The sequence below is a fragment of the Sapajus apella genome, unplaced genomic scaffold (genome assembly GCF_009761245.1).
Source record: "Sapajus apella isolate SASKATOON/1434 unplaced genomic scaffold, GSC_monkey_1.0 scaffold15, whole genome shotgun sequence".
Lineage (NCBI taxonomy): Eukaryota > Metazoa > Chordata > Mammalia > Primates > Cebidae > Sapajus > Sapajus apella.
Window position 1 is genome coordinate 9,921,867 of NW_022436955.1, and position 18,835 is coordinate 9,940,701.

Sequence of the window (18,835 nt, forward strand, 5' to 3'; positions counted from 1 at the left end):
TCAGGCCTGCCCTCCAGACAGCCAGGCAGGGACCTTGGTCCCACCCTGCCCTGCCTGGCTCACTGGACCACACCAAGGAAGGTCTTGCCCTCTCCAGGCTTCTGCAGGTGATAGATACACAGGAAGCTTGGGCAGTGGGGTAACCGATGACTCCAGACAATGGAGGAGGAAGATGCTGCCCAAGACCTTAACCTGGCTGCATCATGAACACAGCACATGCGGTCACATCCCTGTTTATGCATTGCACATGCCATGCATGTTCTTGCATGCTCACGTGGAGCCACACGACTGCCAGACACCATGCACATGCCACGCCCATGCCAACACGCTCGCAAGTATACATGGTCGTCCTCGCACACACAGGGACCCCCACCATTCACCTCTCTGCGGCTTCACTGTCATGGCAAACATGTATTGAGCACTTACTGTATACCAGAGACTATTCTATGCACTTTACATGCAGCTTCTCAATTAGTCCTTCCAGCAACCCTGAGAGGAAAGCAAGCCATCGCCCCCATCTTTCAGAAGGGAACACTGAGGCACCAAAGGCCTTGTGGCTTGTCCAGGTTCAGCCAGACCGTAAGTGGCAGATGTGCCCCAGCACATAGCCACAGGGTGACACTTTCCCTCTGCCTCTGGGAGCACCACTTCCCTATCAGCCTTCCCAGGATGTTGTGAGAGAAAAGTGAGAAACATCTGGGAAAGCGCTCCCTCCCTCCCAGGGCCTCAGCAAGGCATTGTTCTCTCTGTCGGGAATTCAAACCCTGTTCACTTGGCCTTTCCTGGCCAAAGAGAGGCTGCACTTAGCCCCCTTCCTCACCCAGCTCCAGCAGCTGCACCCTGAGCCACAGTCACTTGCAGTTCCTCAGCCGGTGGCCTCTCCCTGGCCTGACCACAGCCCACAGGAGCCGGCCCGGCCAGCCCACAACTGAATGTGGACACGGTGGACTGGACAAGGGGGCGCCTCTCCTAAAATCCAGGGGTCCTTGGGTCCCTGGCTGGTATGAGGCTCCTCAGTGTGGTATGACAGGCCCTCTGCCACCCGGCCTTGTCCCAGCCAGTCCCCCTTCCCCTCCTAGCACCTCAGTGCTCTCCCACCCCTTGGAATGTCTTCTCCTTCCCTAAGAGCCCCCCTTGCCTGTGACCCTGCCATTCTGCTGTCTGCAGAGCCCTTCCCCCACTCCGCCTTTGGTGAGCTCCTGCCCATTCTTTCAGATCAGCTTGGGAACCCAGTCCTCCAGCAGCTCCCAGGCCACCTCGTCCGGGCACCCCCAACTCAGGGTGCACACCTCTGTCGCTCAGTGGGACCCATGCCTGTCTTGGGGTCTGTCCCTCCCACCAGAGTGCAGCACAACAGAGACAAGGACCCAGCTTGAGTCACCTCCATGTCTCCATGCCTAGCACAGGGCTGGGCAAAGCCTGGGCACCAAGTGTGTTTTCTAAATAACAAATGAACATAAAACATCGGTGAACAATGCCAAGTTATTAGAAGAAGGATGGTGCTATTGAGTGAGCATTAAACTGGGAAGAGAAACATAAGGGTTGAAATCCTGGTTCTGCTACTCAGAAGCTGTGTGACCTTGAGCAAGTTACTCAGCCTCTCTGAGCCTCAGCTCTGTCATCAGGGAAATGGGAAAACAAATAGTACTTCCATCTTTCAGGGCTATTTCGAAGCATCATTACATGAGAAAATGGAGGTGGAGTGCATAGACAGAGTGGATAGCATAGACATAAAAGCTTCTCAGGGATGCTTTCAGAATAGGAGGCTGGAAGGCTGCATGGGGGTTGTGGCGAGTTTGATCTGAGCACTGAGGGGCTGGGAGCTTTGGGTTGTAGAGGGAGGAAGGAAAGTGCATCCTAGGTGGGAGGACAGCGTGGGAAACGGCTTGGAAGAGAGAAGCCTCAGATTGGATCTAGAGTATTCAGCAAGGTTCGGCAGACACACACAAGCCTGGTGTGAACTGGACAATACCACACTGGACTTGTTACTTAATTCTGTAAAATGGGCAGACCTTCAACCCTCTCTCAAGGACCCATGAAGTATGAGAAACAAGATATCGAGCCTGAGAGGGATGACGCGTAGGAGGTGCTCAGGTCGTGGTGATGACTCTAACTCCTGCCCAGCCTTGGAGCTTGTCCAGGGACTGCCTCTTTTAATTCCCTGGATCCCCATCCCCAGCCTGGTGCAGAGCTGAGCACCCACCAGGACTGAGAGACTGGTTGATTGATCGATTGACTGATTTGGTGACTCCTTGGAGCCTTCAGGAAAAGAATCCACTGTCCACCAGAACATACCACAGAACACAGGCACACACCCAGTCCTGCACCTCGTGTCTGCCTCAACATACCAGTGTTTCATCCACCCATTCATTCATTCATTCAAAAAGTGGGCTCTTCATCCCTGCCTGGTGCCCGCCTTAAGCTCATGTCCAAGAGTCCCAAAGTGAGCTCGGCCCAGTTTCTGCTCAGAGGATTCTCAGCTGTGTCTGCAGCTCCCATCACAAGTGTTCTGTTTCTTGTAGAATCACAGCTGAAGGTAAGACCCCTCCCTCCTCCTCCTTCCTGCTCTTCCTCCTTCTGAGCCCCAGGAGACTACCTCAGATGGGCCCTATTCTCTGTTCCCTAGAGGTTTGTCTGCCCCTCAGCACAGCACAGCTGGCTGGGCAAAAGGGTTTTTCCTTTGCCCATAACTGAGCAGACGGGCTCACCAAGCCCTCTGCCATCAGAACACCACCTGCCTGGGAACACAAAACACTGGACTCTCCCCACTGGTCCCTCCGACCCAGGGAGCAGTGGGCTGACTGCCCGGTTCTAACAAGTGCACAGTTTCAAGTTCACATTTGGAGAGCACTCACCTACTACCAGGTGCTGGGGATAAGCACCCAAATAGGACACGATTCCGGTGGGAAAAGAGAGGAGGGTTGTGAATGAGGTCTGTATAAAGTGCCCGGGAGCTCAGAAGAGGGAGTGGAGCACAGAGAGAGTGAGATAGAGGTGGCTCTGGTGGGACTCTGTGAGCAGGTGAGGAAGGAGAGAGAAGGAAACACACAAGGTGGAATAGCATGGGCAAAGTCCCGAGGCATGAGGCTGCAGGGCTGCACCACGACCATGCCTGCTGAAGCTGATGGCATCATTTTACTGTCCCATCCTTGGGTGTCTCATGCTGTGAGAAGGAAGAAAAGGGAAGTCCCATTTGGAGAACCCCTGCTGTGTCCCGACACAGTGCTTCTCACTCAGTTGCAGCAGAGCAGGAAAGCTTTTGGATAAGGAGCTGTGCTCTGGAAACAGAAGCTCGGAATTTCCGTCCCACCACTGGTAAACTTTGATCTTGGAAAACCTTTCACTCCCAGCCTCTGTTTTCCCATCTGCATAATGGGCCAACAGTAGTACCGCCCCCCCAGGGTTGTCCTAAGGTTTGAATGAGGAATCCCAAGGAGAGCTTAGTGCCTTGGCAGCACCCACAAAGGCTATGGTCCTCAAATGTGACAACACAAACATGTTGCCTGGGGAGGCACAAACACACAGGTCTTGGGATTCCATTGCCAGCCACTCTGCCCCATCGGCCCAGGGTGGGGCCTCGGGAATCTGCATATTCAATCCCCTTCTCCCAGGACCAATGGCTTGAAGACCACACTTTGAGAAACAGCCACACCATAAGGCTTGCTGGTCCTGTCATTTATTTTCATTGTCGAATTTAAGCTTCCAGAAGCCGGCAAAGTCTGAACAGATAACCCAATCCACAGGTGCGGAAAGAGGCTCAGAGAGGCAAGTCAGCTGCCCAGCTCACACAGGCAGCGACGGGTCATGCTAGTATCCAAACGGGGTGTCCCACCCCCACACAAGCACCTCTTCCAGCAGCAGTTCCTGCCGGGTTAGCCTTCACCCTGGCAGAGGCTGGGTGGGCATCCCAGGCCTTGTCGCCCCACCCCCAGTGCCTCCACTGTTGCTTCCTCCTCTGCTGCTAATCTGATCTCACAGACCATCCCATTTCCTGCCGGCCCACCGGCTGCCTGCCTTGCTCCCAATGGCACTTCCTGGCCTCGTGCCCTCCTGTTACCTCCTTAGCCTCCAGAGAGGCTGGAGCAGAGGCTGGGCAGTGCCAGAGACCAGGCATGAGATCCTCAGGGGGACCAAGGAGGCACCAGCCTCTCTCCTATAGTCTAACTACCTCTGCTACGGTGGCCCCATCCCCATCCCTGGGGCCCGCAGCCCATGCCCAGCTAACCATTCCTTTGTTTACGGACCATAGGGAAAGCAGTTTTCAGGGCAGAGTCAACTTCCTTGTGGACTGGGAGTACAAAGGGAATTGGCAGATGGTGCTGGGACAAGCCCTGTCCCCATCTGCCACCAGCCCCGAGTCTCAGACCCAGCAGGAAGCAATGCACAGGCCAGTGTGTCCCCATGGGCACGTAAACCATGAGGACAGGCTGTCAACACAGGCGAGAGTGAGAGGGGTGTGGACTGGAACACAGGAGACAGAGCACTGTCCCGCTCCTCTGTGGCCAGCCCACCGTCTGGACAGGAGAAAGCAGAGTTAATCCCATTGGAGAAGGAAACGCTGAGCTGTTGTTTGTTCGTTCCACAATCGGCGGTTGAATTTCTGGATCCCACTCAGAATCCCGCCCCAAGGACTGTTCTTCTTCCAGCAGGTCACTCCTCACACTCCAGCATCGTCTGTCTTCCCATCTGCTGGACGCTCCCTGGGGACATGAGCGTGCTGCCATAGTTTTAAAAAACCCTCCCGCTTCTCTGCTCCCATTCACTGTAAGACTTGGGGAAGGAGCCACAGTCACACGTGACTCCGCATCCCCGTCCCTCTTTCTCTAGCCCCTCCAATCTGTCTTGTCTGCCTTTTCCTGTTTAACCTGCTCTGGTCACAGTCATTAATGACCTCATCTTTCAAATCTAAAGTCAAGTCTCAGTCTTCACACTCCCCAGGCTAACCCACTGACCACTTCCTGCCCTCCTTCTCTGCCCTCTGCTGGCATTCCTCCTTCATCGCTGGACCCTCTTCTAAAGGATCCCCAAATGTCAGAGGGCCCGAGTTCTCCCTTCCTGCAAGCTCATCCATGCCCATGGCCTCAGGTGCCAGGCAAAGCTCATGGGTTCCAAACCTCAGCTCCAGCTGGACTTACCCCTGCCTCCCCCACCAGCCTGACATCTCCACCTGGGTATCTAACAAACATCTCAAACTCAACATGCCTGAGACAGAGAAACCACTGTCCACTCCTCCTCCAAAAATATCCTTCCATCTCACTCCCCATCTCGTGCTCTGATTTGCTAAGCGCCCCTGGGCCCTCTCTTTCTCAGGGTCTCTGCTTGCCCAGCTGTATAATAAAACAAGTTTGGGACTTCCCAACCATTCGCCCTGGAAAAACAGAAACAACTCTTCAAAGGACAGATTCCCAGGGTCTGCCCTGGGAGATTCCAAATCATTTGATCTGGGGTGAGCCCAGGCCTCTGTAGTTGTTAGAAGCTCCTCCTGTGTCTCTCCTGGTTAGCAGATCTTGGCCGCTCCCTTTCCCCAGCCTCCTGGTTCTGCTGGGCTCTGGTCCAGCCTCAGTGTCACTGTCTTTCACGTCCCTCTTTGATTCTCGTTTATCTCAAGAGCTTTGTGAGGCTGAGACTGTGATTATCCCCATTTTACGGATGAGAAAACTGCGGCTCCAGGGTGACAGGACTGGCCAGAGATCACATCAGAAGCAGAGCTGGGTCACTTGACTCCACCCAATTCCTAAAGGCAAACGGCCCCGACAGACCTTCGAGCTGGAGTCCACGCCCACCCCGACCAGGAGAGGCCAACCTGGCCCTGCAGAGCCAAGAGCTGCCATCTCTTTCCCATCTCCTAAAGCCTCCCCATCACCTTTAAAGTCTGTCCCCACAAAGATGTCATGGGGTCACCAAGGAAAGTCAAGCTCTGGGGCTGGGCTGACCCCAACACGATTTTTGGCTCTGTTATATCCCAGCTGGATGGCCAAGCACCTTAAACCCAACGAACCTCAGCTTCCCAGGCTATAAAGTGGGGGTGATAAGGCTGGTCACAGTGGCTCATGCCTGTAATCCCAGCACTTTGGGAGGCCAAGGCAGGTGGATCACGAGGTCAGGAGTTCAAGACCAGCCTGGCCAACATGGTAAAACCCCATCTCTACTAAAAATATGATAGCTGGGCATGGTGGTGTGTGCCTGTAGTCCCCGCTGCTTGGGAGGCTGAGGCAGAGAATTGCTTAAACCCGAGAGGCAGAAGTTGCAGTGAGCTGAGGTCACACCACTGCACTCCAGCCTGGGGAACAGAGCGAGACTCTGTCTCAAAAAAAAAAAAAAAAAATGGGGTGATGACACCTGCCTGCAGCTTTCCAAGGAGGGTTAAATGCGATGCTGCAGCCAAGGGTCCCCGCAGCCAGGATCTTGGCAGGTGCTAGGCTCAGGGTCCAGAGCTGAGGTCAGGAGTTAGGGTTCAAGCGGGGTGTCCCAGGTGGGGTCCCGGGCCAGGCCTCTGTGGAAACAGCCATCCGGGGCCGAGGCAGCCGCCCACCAAGGGGCCTGCCTATCTACAGCCAGCCCAGACCTCACAAAGGAACAATAACAGGAAACCATCCCGGGGGGAAGTGGGCCAGGGCCAGCTGGAAAACCTGAAGGGGAAGCAGCCAGGCCTCCCTCGCCGGTGGGGTGTGGCTCCCCTCCAGAGACAGTCGGCTAACGGGCTCCACAGACCTCCACTCACACTCAGCCCTGGACGGACAGACAGCCCGACAGAACAGAGACATCCCTCAGCCCACAGGCACGGTGAGTGGGGCTCCCACACTGCCCTCCACCCCAGACCCACGACCCTGTGCCCAAAGCGGGAGGGTCTGTAGAATGGGTGTCCTTGTGCTCCCAGGACAGAGTAGCTCCTGGAGGGCATGCTGGGCCTCCTCATGGCTCAGAGCAGGGTCAGGGAAGGTGCACCCAGAGGTGGTGCCAAGGGCACAAATGGGCATCTCAGGACTGAGAGGGCAGGGCGAGGGCTCGGCTCTCCCACAAGCGGACTCTCCAATTCAAAAGGGCCCACTGGCCTTCGTTGGTGCCAGGCTCAGAGAGGGCAGGATTCTGCCCCAGTCACCCAGTGTGCCAGGGCAAAGGACTGGCACCCAGGCTTTGGCTTCCCCTCCATGCCCTTACTCTTACCAGAAGAGGATTTACCAAGACCTGACACCCCCTCCTCAGACCCCTTCCCATGTGCCACCGAAGCTCTATGCTGGGATCTGGGGAGGGGCCCAAAAAGGGGAGCTCTGAGCCTCGGCCCATCTCTATCAGCCAGTGCCAACATTTCAGGACAGGCAAACTGAGGCTTGGCTCTGGGCACTTGAGGACCTGCCCATGAAATCCCCTCCTTTCCCTGCCCCAAAACCATAGGGGCTGCTGTGCGTGGAGGGAGCTGCAGTCAGGACAGCGTCCCCCACCCCTTTCTCCTCTCAGCACCCTTTGAAAGGCTAGGGCGCCAGAGCCCCGAGGCCCTCACAGCCCAGGAAGTCCCCCAGAAGCAGGAGGTCAGGAGGTCAGGAGGTCTGGGCCAAGAGCCTGTCCTGGAGACAGCCGCCCGGGGTACAGATCCCAGCTCTCCCATTTGCTCTGGGGTGACCTTGGGAAAGTTACCCAGAGTTTCGAAACCACAGTGGGGAACAAGAGATGATGTGGGGCTCATTATTCTACCATTAACAGCGCCGCAGGGTAGGCCTATTCTTTCTTTGTATCTCAGTGAAGGCAACTGAGCTTTAGAAACATATGAGCTGGTGTGGGGATTTGAACCAGGATTTCATACTTCAAAGCCCTGGCTCTTTCCCCAGATCTCAAGTGTCTCATCTGTGAAATGGGGAAACAATGTTTCCTCAGTCAATTAAGTGAGGTGATCTACATCTCTGGTGTTGGGAATGGCACATAACATGAGAGCTTTAAGGAACAGTGGCTGGATGTACCAGCTAGCCCAGAGCCCATCCTGGCTGTGAATGTCATAAAGGTTTTGACCCTCAGTCAAGCCCCATCAGTGAGAGGTCCTCAGGTGCCCAGCAGGTACGAGGAAGGGGGTGCAAGTGAGAGGATACTGAGAGCACCTCAGAGCACCTGCTCCACGCCAGGCTCCCTCCCGGGCATGGACATTTCTCCTGTGTGATGGGCAGATAGGATTCTGACCAGAGAGGGAGGGCATTCCTAGGAAGGCAGCTCTGAGGAGCCGAGGGTGTACCTAGAGGGCTTTTTTGCCACAGGCCACTGGAGGCAGGGCCAGGAGCCCTAGCCCATCTCAGGTGGTGGGAGCCTGGCATTCTCCACTGCCCTGCCCTAGAGGGCAGCAGGTATCCTCCGAGGGGCCCAAGAGCTACTTAGCCCCTGGGCAGCCCTGCCAATTTCAGCTTACTGTGGTGAGGGGTAGGGGAGGTGTCTCGTGGCCTGGAAGGGGTTAAGCTGCCCGCCTGGCAGCCCCAGCCTGAGCTATTGTGTTGCTAAACAAGAGCCGGACATGAGGGCAGGAAGCCAGATAGGGCCACACATCTTCTGAGAAGTTGGATGATTCGCTGCTGACTCAGGGACACACAGGGGATGCAGTAGACACCGTCCCAGGAAGAATCTTCAGCCTTTGGCCCACCTGGACCTGTGCCTGGTCCCTGTATCTTCTCTCTGCACTCCCTCAGTGCAGATAGAAGTGACTACAAGAATTCCCATTTGACAGATGGGACCATCAAGGTTGAGGGAGGCTGTGAGGCCAGTCCAAGTTTACACAACCAGCACAAGGTAGAAGCAGGGTGTGAGTGAGGTCCCTTCTGATCCACACTGCACAGTGAAGCTCAGAGGGGAAAAGCGGGCCAGTGCAGGCCGCAGAGGCAGGCGCAAGGACAAGCCAGGAGCCCCATCATCCCAGGGGGAGGAAAGTTCTAGAAGGCAGGTCCTGCCCTCATGAGCTTCACTTCTGGCTGAGGAGATACTGAAAAGTCTGTCCTAATCCAGGTTCAAGCTGGGGTTAGGTGGGTAAATCACAGAGGGCTTGCTGACGGAAAAGTGGGAATCTCAGACACCAGGAGGTCTCGGGCAACCCCTCCGCAGCCTGGGCCTCAATCTTCCCATCTCTCCAGGGTAGGGGGTGGTCCCTAAACTCATGCAGGGACTTCCAGGTTATCTGCCTTAAACCACAGCAAAACAGTCAGATCCTGGCAGGTCCAGATACTGGAAGGAGAAGGAAGCGGGACCCAGGGGCCGGCCAGGCGGGTGGTGAATGAGATTTCCTTCTGCAGAGGAACAGAAAGAGTACGAGGTGGGCCTAGAGTAGCGCCAGGAAATGAGGTAAAGTGTAAGTCAGCCAGCCGAAGCCACACCCCCCAGGCTGGAGGGGGGCAGGTAGATAGGGGTCAAGATACCCACACACTTACTGAGCACCTACTGTGTGCCAGGCTTTGCACCCATGATCTCATTTAATCCTTCTGCCCAGGGAGGCAGCCATTGTTGCCTTCATTACAGATGAGGAAGCTGAGGCTCAGCAAGCAAGGGATGAGCTCAAGGTCACACAGCTCCCGAGCAGCTGGGCGGGTTCAAACAGGCAGGTGCAAGGGGCTCATTCTGTTGCCCCTGCTGCCCTCACAGTGCGGGACAAAGTCAGGAAGGCCAGAGAAGGCTGGAAGGCTCCTTAGCATGAGCATTCTCTCCTTGAAGTCTGGAGCTGTCCCATTTGGAGGCAGGGGGACAGACTAGATGACTCGGAGTGCACAGAGTCCAGCACAAATTTGTTTCACATCACAAAATAGGGCTGGCCAATTGGTACCCTCTACCTCAAAGGCTGTACTGAGGATTCGGGGGCTGAGTTTAAGTTCAGTGGGAATGAACTTGAACTCCGCCCCCGGATCCTCAGTACAGTCTTTGAGTGAGTGATTGGCGATATCTGCCATAGGTGTGGAAACGGGCACGTGGCAAGCTGAGTTCTGTTTTTCCAGCCCTGTCTTACGAGGTGCCCTGCCTTAAGAGGTGCCCAGCTCAGGGGTATTTGCGTATTCATTGAGTACTCTTTTTTTTTTTTTTTTTTTTTTTTTTAAGACAGACTTTTGCTCTTGTTGCCCAGGCTGGAGTACAATGGTGCAATCCCCGCTCACCACAAGCTCCAGCTCCCAGATTCAAGTGATTATCCTGCCTCAGCCTCCCAAGTAGCTAGGATTACAGGCCTGTGCCATCAGGCCCAGCTGATTTTGTAGTAGAGATGTGGCTTCACCATGTTGGCCAGGCTGGTTTCCAACTCCTGACCTCAGGCGATCTGCCTGCCTTGGCCTTTCAAAGTGTTGGGATTACAGGTGTGAGCCATCGCGCCAGGTCAGGGACTCTTAAGAGGAATAATTTTGTTATCCCTAAAGGATCAAAATCCTATCGGTGATCTTTTAAGCAGTCCAGTTGCAGCCCATCCCATGGGCCATCAGAGGAGCTACTTGGGAACAAGGAGGAGCTTCTCTGAGTTATACCGACAGTTGCACCCACTCTGACCCCGCTACGTGTTGTCTGAAAATACACAGATTTGTTTCTAAATCCCATGAGTGGGGAGGGAGTGGGTGGCAAGAGTAGAGCTGGAGCTGGCGCCAGGCTGACAGGCAGCACCTCCAGGTCTGGGACCTTGGGTTCACGCACCCAGGTATGGCATGAAGTGGACTCTTAGGCCCAGAACCTGCCTGGGCAGAGATAGGCCAGGAGGCAGAGGCTGCGCTGGTGGCAGGTGGCAATCAGGCCTCATGGAGGAGGCAGTCTGGGGCTTGAGAAGAAGCAAAGCGTTAACCCAGGAAACACAGCCAAGCAGAGTATTCCAGGCAGAAGGAACAGCCTGCACAAAAGCCTGCTGCTAAGAGAAGAGCATTGTACATTTCAAAAACCTTTAGTTCTCCTCATAGCTGAAGAACAATAGAAGGGGCAGGGAGGTGGAAGAGAGGATGGGCAGGGGACACATGCTAGGCCTTAAGGGCTGCCTCAGGAGCTAGACTTCCTCCTGCAGGGAGTCGGGGAGGCTGTTGGCAGAACTCGAAAGGAGGGGAGCAGGTCTGGGAGCCACAGGAGACTATCCCAGGGCCAAACTGAGCCACAAACCAGGAGGAAGCACAAGGGGCCAGGTCATAGCTGCCTGGCCAAACCCCATTCCCGAGCCTCCCAGAGCCTCACCTTTCGTCCTCCCAATGTCTATGGCTGCCAAGACCCAGCTTTCAATGCCTGAGCTCAAGCAGACAATTTGAGTCCCTGGAGGAGTTTGGGGGTCACTGGGTCCCAGCTCTGTCCTGGGCTGAGATTTGAGCTGTGGAAAGGGAAGGTGGTGGGGAGAGCTGCCCAGGCCCACACACAGAGCTGGGGCCCCGGTGCCCCCACGCCAGCAGACACACCTCCTGCATGTTCCAGACCGGCTCCTCCCAGAGCCCTGACCCTCATCCCCGACCCGAGGCCTCTGGGCTGGAGTCCAGACCCTGCGGGAGGCTGGGCTGGGATCCTAGCTGAAGGCGGGTGTGCTGGGAGTCAGGGAGGAGAGCAGCCAGGCCTGCGCGGAGGAGCCCTGCAGGAGCTGGCCTGGGCAGGTGCCTGTGGTCAGGGGTGTGCACTCGTGAAGGCATGTTTGAGGGTGTCACAGGTCCATGTGGCCTGCAGATGTCATGTGTGTGTCCTGGACCTGGAGCCTTCCTCTGCCCCGCCCCTGAGGCCCTCCAGCCTATTGAAAACCCCCCACATTACAAAGCCCAGACTTGGCCCCTGGAATCTAAGGCTTGAGTGGGGCCTGGTCAGGTCCAGGGGCAGTGATCTTCTTGGTGGTCAGGGACAGGACCAGCTCTGGGGCATTTCCTGGGCTGCCCCACTGAGGGGTTCCCAGCTGAGTCCAGACTTCTTATGTCCTATTTAGCTACAAAGCGAGGGGTCCCAGGGAGTCCCAAGCTCTAGCCCCTCCCCTCCCTTCCCTTCCTCTGTCTTGTGTCTGTAGCCTCTTTTTGCCACTGTAATGCAGCACAGAGCTGAGCTGATCTTACAGCCCCTTGGAGGCAGAACCCCAAATAGGTGGACACCCACAAAGGAAAAGGGGCATTTCCTGAGCTGCCCCACTGAGGGGCTCCCAGCTGGGTCCAGACATACACGACTTCAGCTAGGCTCTGTTAGCCTCAGTTTTCTCATCTGTGAAATGGGAATAAGTCCCACATCCTGGGGAGAGTGTGAAAATTAAATGTGCTGGTATGGATGAAGACCAAGGACTGAGAATAGTTTATTATCATTACATGTGAATGTCACCACCAAAGGGAGCTTTGTATGCTGTCCCACAGTGGGTCAGTGAGAGGCAGGACTCACTCCTGCGACTGGACCTCAGACCCATCAGGGCCCTCTCCATCTATGTGCTCCCACTGTATCCTCTATATGTCCATCAAAGCGCATGTCTCAATTTCAAACTGCATTTTTCACCACGTGATTGGTGTCCCTCTCTCCCATGGAAGTGAAGTCCGTGAAGCCCGTGTTTATTCCCACATGGAATTAAGTACCTGGCACATAGTAGATGCTCAATAAATGTTTGCTGCGTGACTGTATAACCCCAGGACTCTAGAAAGGGCTTCAGAGAAGTGGTGACCTGTGTCCTAAATCCAGGCAGAGGAAAGAGGACAGCAAGTGCACAGGCAGGGAGGATGTGACCAAGCCTGGTGATGTGAGGAGCTTCCCAGAGAGTGAATGTCCTGTGGGCTGGAGCTACGCCTGGAGGCTCACCAGGCACCTGCAGAGCCAGACAGGCAGCTGGAGAGGAGCAGAAAGAGCCGCAGAAGCCCCGTTCTTTTCTCAGGCTGCCCAGGTGGCTCAGCCTTCAGAGAACCCCTGAGTCCCAAGGCCTAGCCTAGGTGTCTGGGTTCTGATCCCAGTTGCCCTACCCGTGGTAGAAAAAGACAGACCTGGACCCCAGAGGCCTCTGAGGTCCCAACCTCCCATGGGGGCGTGGTTGAGCATGGTCATCCCCTCTATTCTCCAAAGCTCCCCTGCTGCTTATCCTGGGCTCCATGCCCACTCACCAGCGGATTCAGGCCACTGACTCTGTCCTCTAATTTTGGGTCCTTCAGAACTCCCCAGACTCACAAAGGGTTCAGAGGGCCCACCCTCCTCCATTTGGAACTGTCCCCAAACCCTCTCATGTGGCTCTGGTGACAGCAGCATCGACAGGCATCCTGGATGCCTGGGACACAGGCAGGCACCTGGCCTCGGCAAGCCCAGCACCTACACCTGAGTTGCCAAGCGTGGCCCCTCCCTGCTCACCACCATAATCGGCCTGTTGCTGGGCTGCTCAGCTGGGAATTTCTAAGCATGGAAATCACTTCCAAAATCCTTAGACCCTCTGAATGTCTAGGGTGCCCCAAATCTACCTGGCAACAGTTTGAGTCTCTCTGGAAACTGCTGAGAACGACCAAGAGACATGACTCTTACCTACTGAAAGGAAATGGGCTAAAATGAAAAAAGGGCTAGGACCACACCTCCAGAGGAGGCAGCCAAGAGAAATTCAGTTTTCAGCTGTGGCGCAGCAGATCTGACTGGCCCAGCTTCCTCTGCATCAGAATGAAGAGGAGCAATTGTCCAACAAAACTCTTCCCTGCAGCCCCCATTTTAGTTGGCCAAATTTTTTTTTTTTTTTTTTTTTTTGAGACGGAGTCTTGCTCTGTCATCTGTCACCCAGGCTGGAGTGCAGTGGCACAATCTCAGCTCACTGCAAGCCCCATCTCCAGGGTTCAAGCGATTATCGTGCCTCAGCCTCCAAAGTAGCTGACACTACAGGCATGCACCACCACACCCAGCTAATTTTTGTATTTCTTAGTAGAGACAGGGTTTCACCATGTTGCCCAGGCTGGTCTCAAACTCCTGACCTCAAGTGATCTGCCCGCCTTGGCCTCCCAAAGTTAATTGGCCAAATTTCTAACGTAAAGGGCAAAAGACACAAATGAACGTGGATTTTCAGACGGGAAGCTCCCACAGGTATCTCTGAGATTGAGTAGAGAAGGAGCCTAGGATGCAGAAAAAGATCAATCTGGTGAGGGTTCCAGATCCACTATTCATGCGTTATTTGTCTCTGAGTCTCAGTTTTCTCATCTGTGAAGTGGAAATGTAAGTCCTACATCCTGAAACTAGTGTGAAAATTAAAAGTGCTAGTATGGATGAAAACCAAGCACTGAGAATAGTTTATTATTATTACATGTGAATGCCACCACAGAGATAGAGAGAGGGTGGCATGATGCAAAAAGCACTATTGCAGGGGAAAGACAGCCTAAGTTCAAATCCTGGCTCCGCTTCCCGTGGCTATGTGACCTCGGATGACTCACCCTACCTCTCTAACCCCTAATTCTTTACCTGCAAAATGGCAATGCAGACAACTACCTCAAAGGGCTGTTGAAAGCTTTAAATAAAATAACATGTGCCTCAGGGAAGTGCTCAGGGAGGTCAGCCCCCCTCCACTGTCCCAGGCGAGAAACAGCTGTCTTGGGAGGGTGCTCTCGGCTCTGGTGTGGGAATGGAAATGGGATTCTGTGATCCCCAGCTCCCAAAGGCCCCATCCCCAAGTCCGGCCCCTCACCAACAGCTGACTGAGGAGAGCTAAGCACACAGACCTCCCTCTGCCCCAGCAAATGACACACAGGTGATGCGGGGTAATTGTGAGAGCCAGTCCCAGCCCTGTCAGAAGGCAGAAGCTTGCTGGTGGCCCCCATATGCACCAAGGGACTTCTCTCCAGGGCTAGCAACAGGGCCCCTGCTGGACACAGAACAGAATCCAAGGGGCTTTTCTGCACCTTTAGAGAACACTCTGTTATGTGGGGCCAGGCAAAGCCCACTGAGGGGGTTAGTGTCCCCTCAGGACCACATGGTTCCAGCCTGTGATTGGTGGACTGTGCTTTGCTGAAGTCTGGTGAGGGTAGAGCCGTGCATCTAATGACTGGGATACGTTCTGAGAAGCAAGTTCAGGTGATTTTGTTGTTGTGCAAACATCATAGAGCACACTTATGCTGCACACCTAGGCTAGATGGTACACTCTACTGCTGTTAGGCTAAATACCTGTGCAGCATGGTGCAGTACTGAATGCCGTAGCCGATTTTAACACGACAGCAAGTATTCATGTATCTAAATATATCTACAGAAAAGGTACAGTAAAAATCCCATACAAAAGATGAAAAAGAAAGGAGCCTGTAATCCAGCACTTTGGAAGGCCAACACAAGAGGATCACTTGAGGCAGGAGTTCAAGACCAGCCTGGGCCACATAGTCAGACTCCACCCCAACCGTATCTACAAAAAAAAATTTAACAATTAGCCAGATGTGGTGGCACATGCCTGTGGTCCTACTGCCTCGTGGGGCTGAGGTGGGAGGATTGCTTGAGCCCAGGAGTTTGAGGCTGCAGTGAGCTATATTCACACCATACTCCAGCCTGGGTGACAGAGGGAGACCCAATCTCAAAAAAAAAAAAAAAAAATGGTACACCTCTCTAGGGTACTAACCGCGAATGGAGCTTGCAGGACTAGAAATTGGTCTGGGTGAGCCAGGAAGTGAGTGGTGAGTGGCCTGAACATTACTGTACATTACCGTAGACTTAATAAACACTGTACACTTAGCTATACTAAATTTACTTTAAAATATTTTTCTTTCACCAATAAGAAATCAACCTTAGTTTACTATTAGGCTAGTACAAAAGTAATTGCTGTTTTTTGCCATTAAAAAAAAAAAAAAAGCCACCAGGGGCAGTGGCTCACGCCTGTGGTCCCAGCACTTTGGGAGGCTGAGGCAGGTGGATCACCTGAGGTCAGGAGTTTGAGACCAGCCTGCCCAACATGGTGAAACCCCATCTCTACTAAAAATACAAAAAAAAAAAAAAATTAGCCAGGTGTGGTGGCAGGCCCCTGTAAACCCAGCTACTTAGGAGGCTGAGGCAGGACAATCACTTGAACCCGGGAGGCAGAGGTTGCAGGGAGCCAAGATTGCACCACTGCACTCCAGCCTGGGTGACAAGAATGAAACTATCTCAAAGAAAATAATGATAACAGAGACATAAATAAAGCACACAATTACTTTTGCACTACCTAATGTAACATTTTTTATAAAGTTGGTTTGTCTACACCAGCATCACCCCAAACACACGAGTAATGACTCGTGCTATGATGTCACAATGGCTGCGATGTCACTAGGCCAGAGGAATTTTTAGCTTCATTAGAATCTTAGGGGAACGCTGTACATTAGTGTAGACTTAAACAGTGTACACTTTGCTACACTAAATTTACTTGAAAGTACTTTTCTTTCATCAGTAAGAAATTAACCTTAGTTTACTATTAGGATAGTGCAGAAGTAATTGCTGGTTTTGCCATTAAAAAAAAAAAAAGCTACCGGGTGCAGTGGCTCACACCTGTAATCCCAGCACTTTGGGAGGCTGAGGCAGGTGGATCAGTCCATTGTTGACCAGAAAGTCATTTTGCAGCACACAACTGTATTTCCATTTGACTGATGGCTGCGGTCAGCCCTAGGGATCACTAACCCCACCCAACAGGCCCCAGGAAAGAGAAAACCACATTCCTGTTCACTGTATTAGAGATAGGGTCCCCAGCAGGAAACAGAGCTTCCCCGAGGGGCCAATTGAAGAGATTTTATGAAGGGACTGCTACAGAGAGGTGGGCTTCCTTAAGGAAACAAACCGCTGCTTGCAGAGGTGGGCTCAGATGTGGAGGTACCCAGGGACCAGCAACAGTGCTTCTGCCTGGAATTCCCCGCCCTCCCCTGGCGGTCCTGTGGCTGGCACTCAGGTGTAGGTTGAAACGTCAGCTTTCAACCAATCTGCCCACCTCAGCCTCCCAAAGTGCTGGGATTAAAGGTGTGGGCCATCGCACCCGGTAGCTTTTTTTTTTTTTTTTTTTTTTTTTGTAACCAGCACTCAGATGTGCGTTGAAATGTCAGCGCTCCCAGAGGCCTTCTTGGCCTCACAGGCTCCGCCAGCTGCCCCCTACTCTCTGCGGCACCTCTCATTGTAATTCCCTGAACATCTCTGATTGCCAGCTAATATGTTTCCTCATTGACTTATTAATTTTCTGTTGTTCCCATTACTGTGCACTCCCCAAGGGCAGGCCCCATCTGTCTCGTTCACTGTGGCACCCCCATTGCCTAGCATGGAGCCCATCCTGCAGTAGGCACCCAGCACCTATCAGCTCAGAGTGTGGGCACTCACCCTCTCCTGCCCAGAGGCCTGAGAACACTCCCTCTCCCTGTTTCTTGTTTTCACTTCTGTCTCTTTTACTTTGTCATCTGTGAGTCACTTCTCACTTGAGGGAGGAAGACAGAATCAAAGCTTGCACTTCCTTTCTGGACAAAGAAGGAAATGACCCACAGGGCCTGGACCCAGTGAGGCTGGGGCAGGGGTCATGCCTGCCACCTCCACTGAATCAGGGACCAGCTTCCTGGCCAGGACTCCCAACCTACCTCATTTTTTCTGCAAGCCTTTGCTCACTGCCTTCCTCCTGTCTAGAGCATCCTTGAAGGGCCTCAAGTCTCTTCCATTCATGACTGGGGAAACTGAGGCCCAGAGAGGTCAGGGCCTCCCCCAGGCACATGGCACCTGCATTCTGGGACCTATCCCCACCCTGGGAGTCCACTTCCTCCAGGGCCAGAGGCAGGAACTGGAAGGCAGGGGCCCTCAATACTAAAGTCAGCGAGCCCAGAAGTCAGCTGGCCCAGCACAGACACCCTCAGCCCTCACTGAGGTCAGCCCGGCGCCAGGAAATGTTACTAGAGGAGTTACTAGAATTTACAAACGTCATGTGATGTACAGAGTCCAGCCTCTCCCTCTGGCCAGCCAGGGGACAGTCAAGGGAGGAGGCCATCTCATCCAGCGCCTTGTAGATCCTTGTCTATCTCCAGATGTGAGCCCTGGTTCCCTCTCTCACGCACCTGTTCTTCCTCTACATCATCCCAGGAGCTTCAGGTAAGTGACTCAGGGACCCAGGCTGGGTGGACAGACGGAGTCAGGGCTGAGAGAACATGCCAATGGCCAAGGTCACAGCCTGAACTCCCCATGGGGCAGTGGAGAAAACCCCTGTTCCTGGAATTCAGAATGAAGCCAGGCCTTGATCTCTGGGGGACCCATGACCCTACCCCACAGACCTGCCTTCCAGAGTGTGCAACCTGTGAGGTCGTACAGGGCTTGCACTTCAGAGGGCCTCATGCTTGGTTTAATGTTCCATTTCCTTCTTAAAATTCTTTTGCACTGGGCCCCACAAATGATGAAGCCATTCCTATGAACCCAGACCCTCAACTCACCACCCCACCTACCCATGCTTTTGTGACAGCAAAGCTGACCACTCACTGTAAGATCTGGAGTGCTGGGCCAGCCCGCAGTGTTAAGACAGTTGGATTTTCCTGAGAGCCTTCTGAAGACAGAATCAACGCAAAGTTGATAAAGGGGCTTTCAGGCAGGGGCATGTTTGTCGAGAAGAGGCTTTAAATCCTGTCCCAGAGCAGCTGCTGGGACAAGGGAAGACAGGAGGAAAGGACTTGAACTTCTGGGCCAGACAGCCCTGGTTCAAATCCCGGATGTGCTCTTTAGAGTTTAGATAATTTCAGGAATGTGCCAAAACCTCTCTGTTCCTCATCTGCAAAATGAGGGTTATAATTACACCAGCCTGGAGGGTAACGGGGAAGATTAAATGAGATAACATATGTAAAGTGCTTCAGACGGTGCCAGGCAAAATATAAGTGCTTGATAAAGATTTGCTATCAGACACCCAGGTTCCCTTCTCAGTCCCACCACTTACTCCAGTTTGAACAATGAGGATGACCTGAGCACCCAATGCCTGGGGATTTTGGAGCTGCCA

The 18,835-nt window shown here is 53.7% G+C and overlaps 1 protein-coding gene and 1 long non-coding RNA gene across 3 annotated transcripts in view; one reads left to right on the forward strand and one right to left on the reverse strand.

The window, feature by feature from the left end:
- LOC116555506 overlaps positions 1-18,835 on the reverse strand; it is a 159,263-nt gene that overhangs the window by 120,014 nt on the left and 20,414 nt on the right. The window lies entirely within an intron of this gene.
- Positions 6,581-18,835, forward strand: part of CDH5 (cadherin 5) — a 38,621-nt gene continuing 26,366 nt past the window's right edge. Inside the window, exon 1 of one of the 2 annotated variants that reach the window (XM_032284112.1) lies at positions 6,581-6,783. Coding sequence is in view for 1 of the 2 variants with exons in the window: in XM_032284111.1 (XP_032140002.1) it covers positions 17,786-17,946 (161 nt within the window). In the remaining variant the exon portion in view is untranslated. Of the gene's footprint in view, positions 6,784-17,378; positions 17,947-18,835 lie in introns of those variants that run through there. The other variant, XM_032284111.1, reaches the window with a different exon arrangement.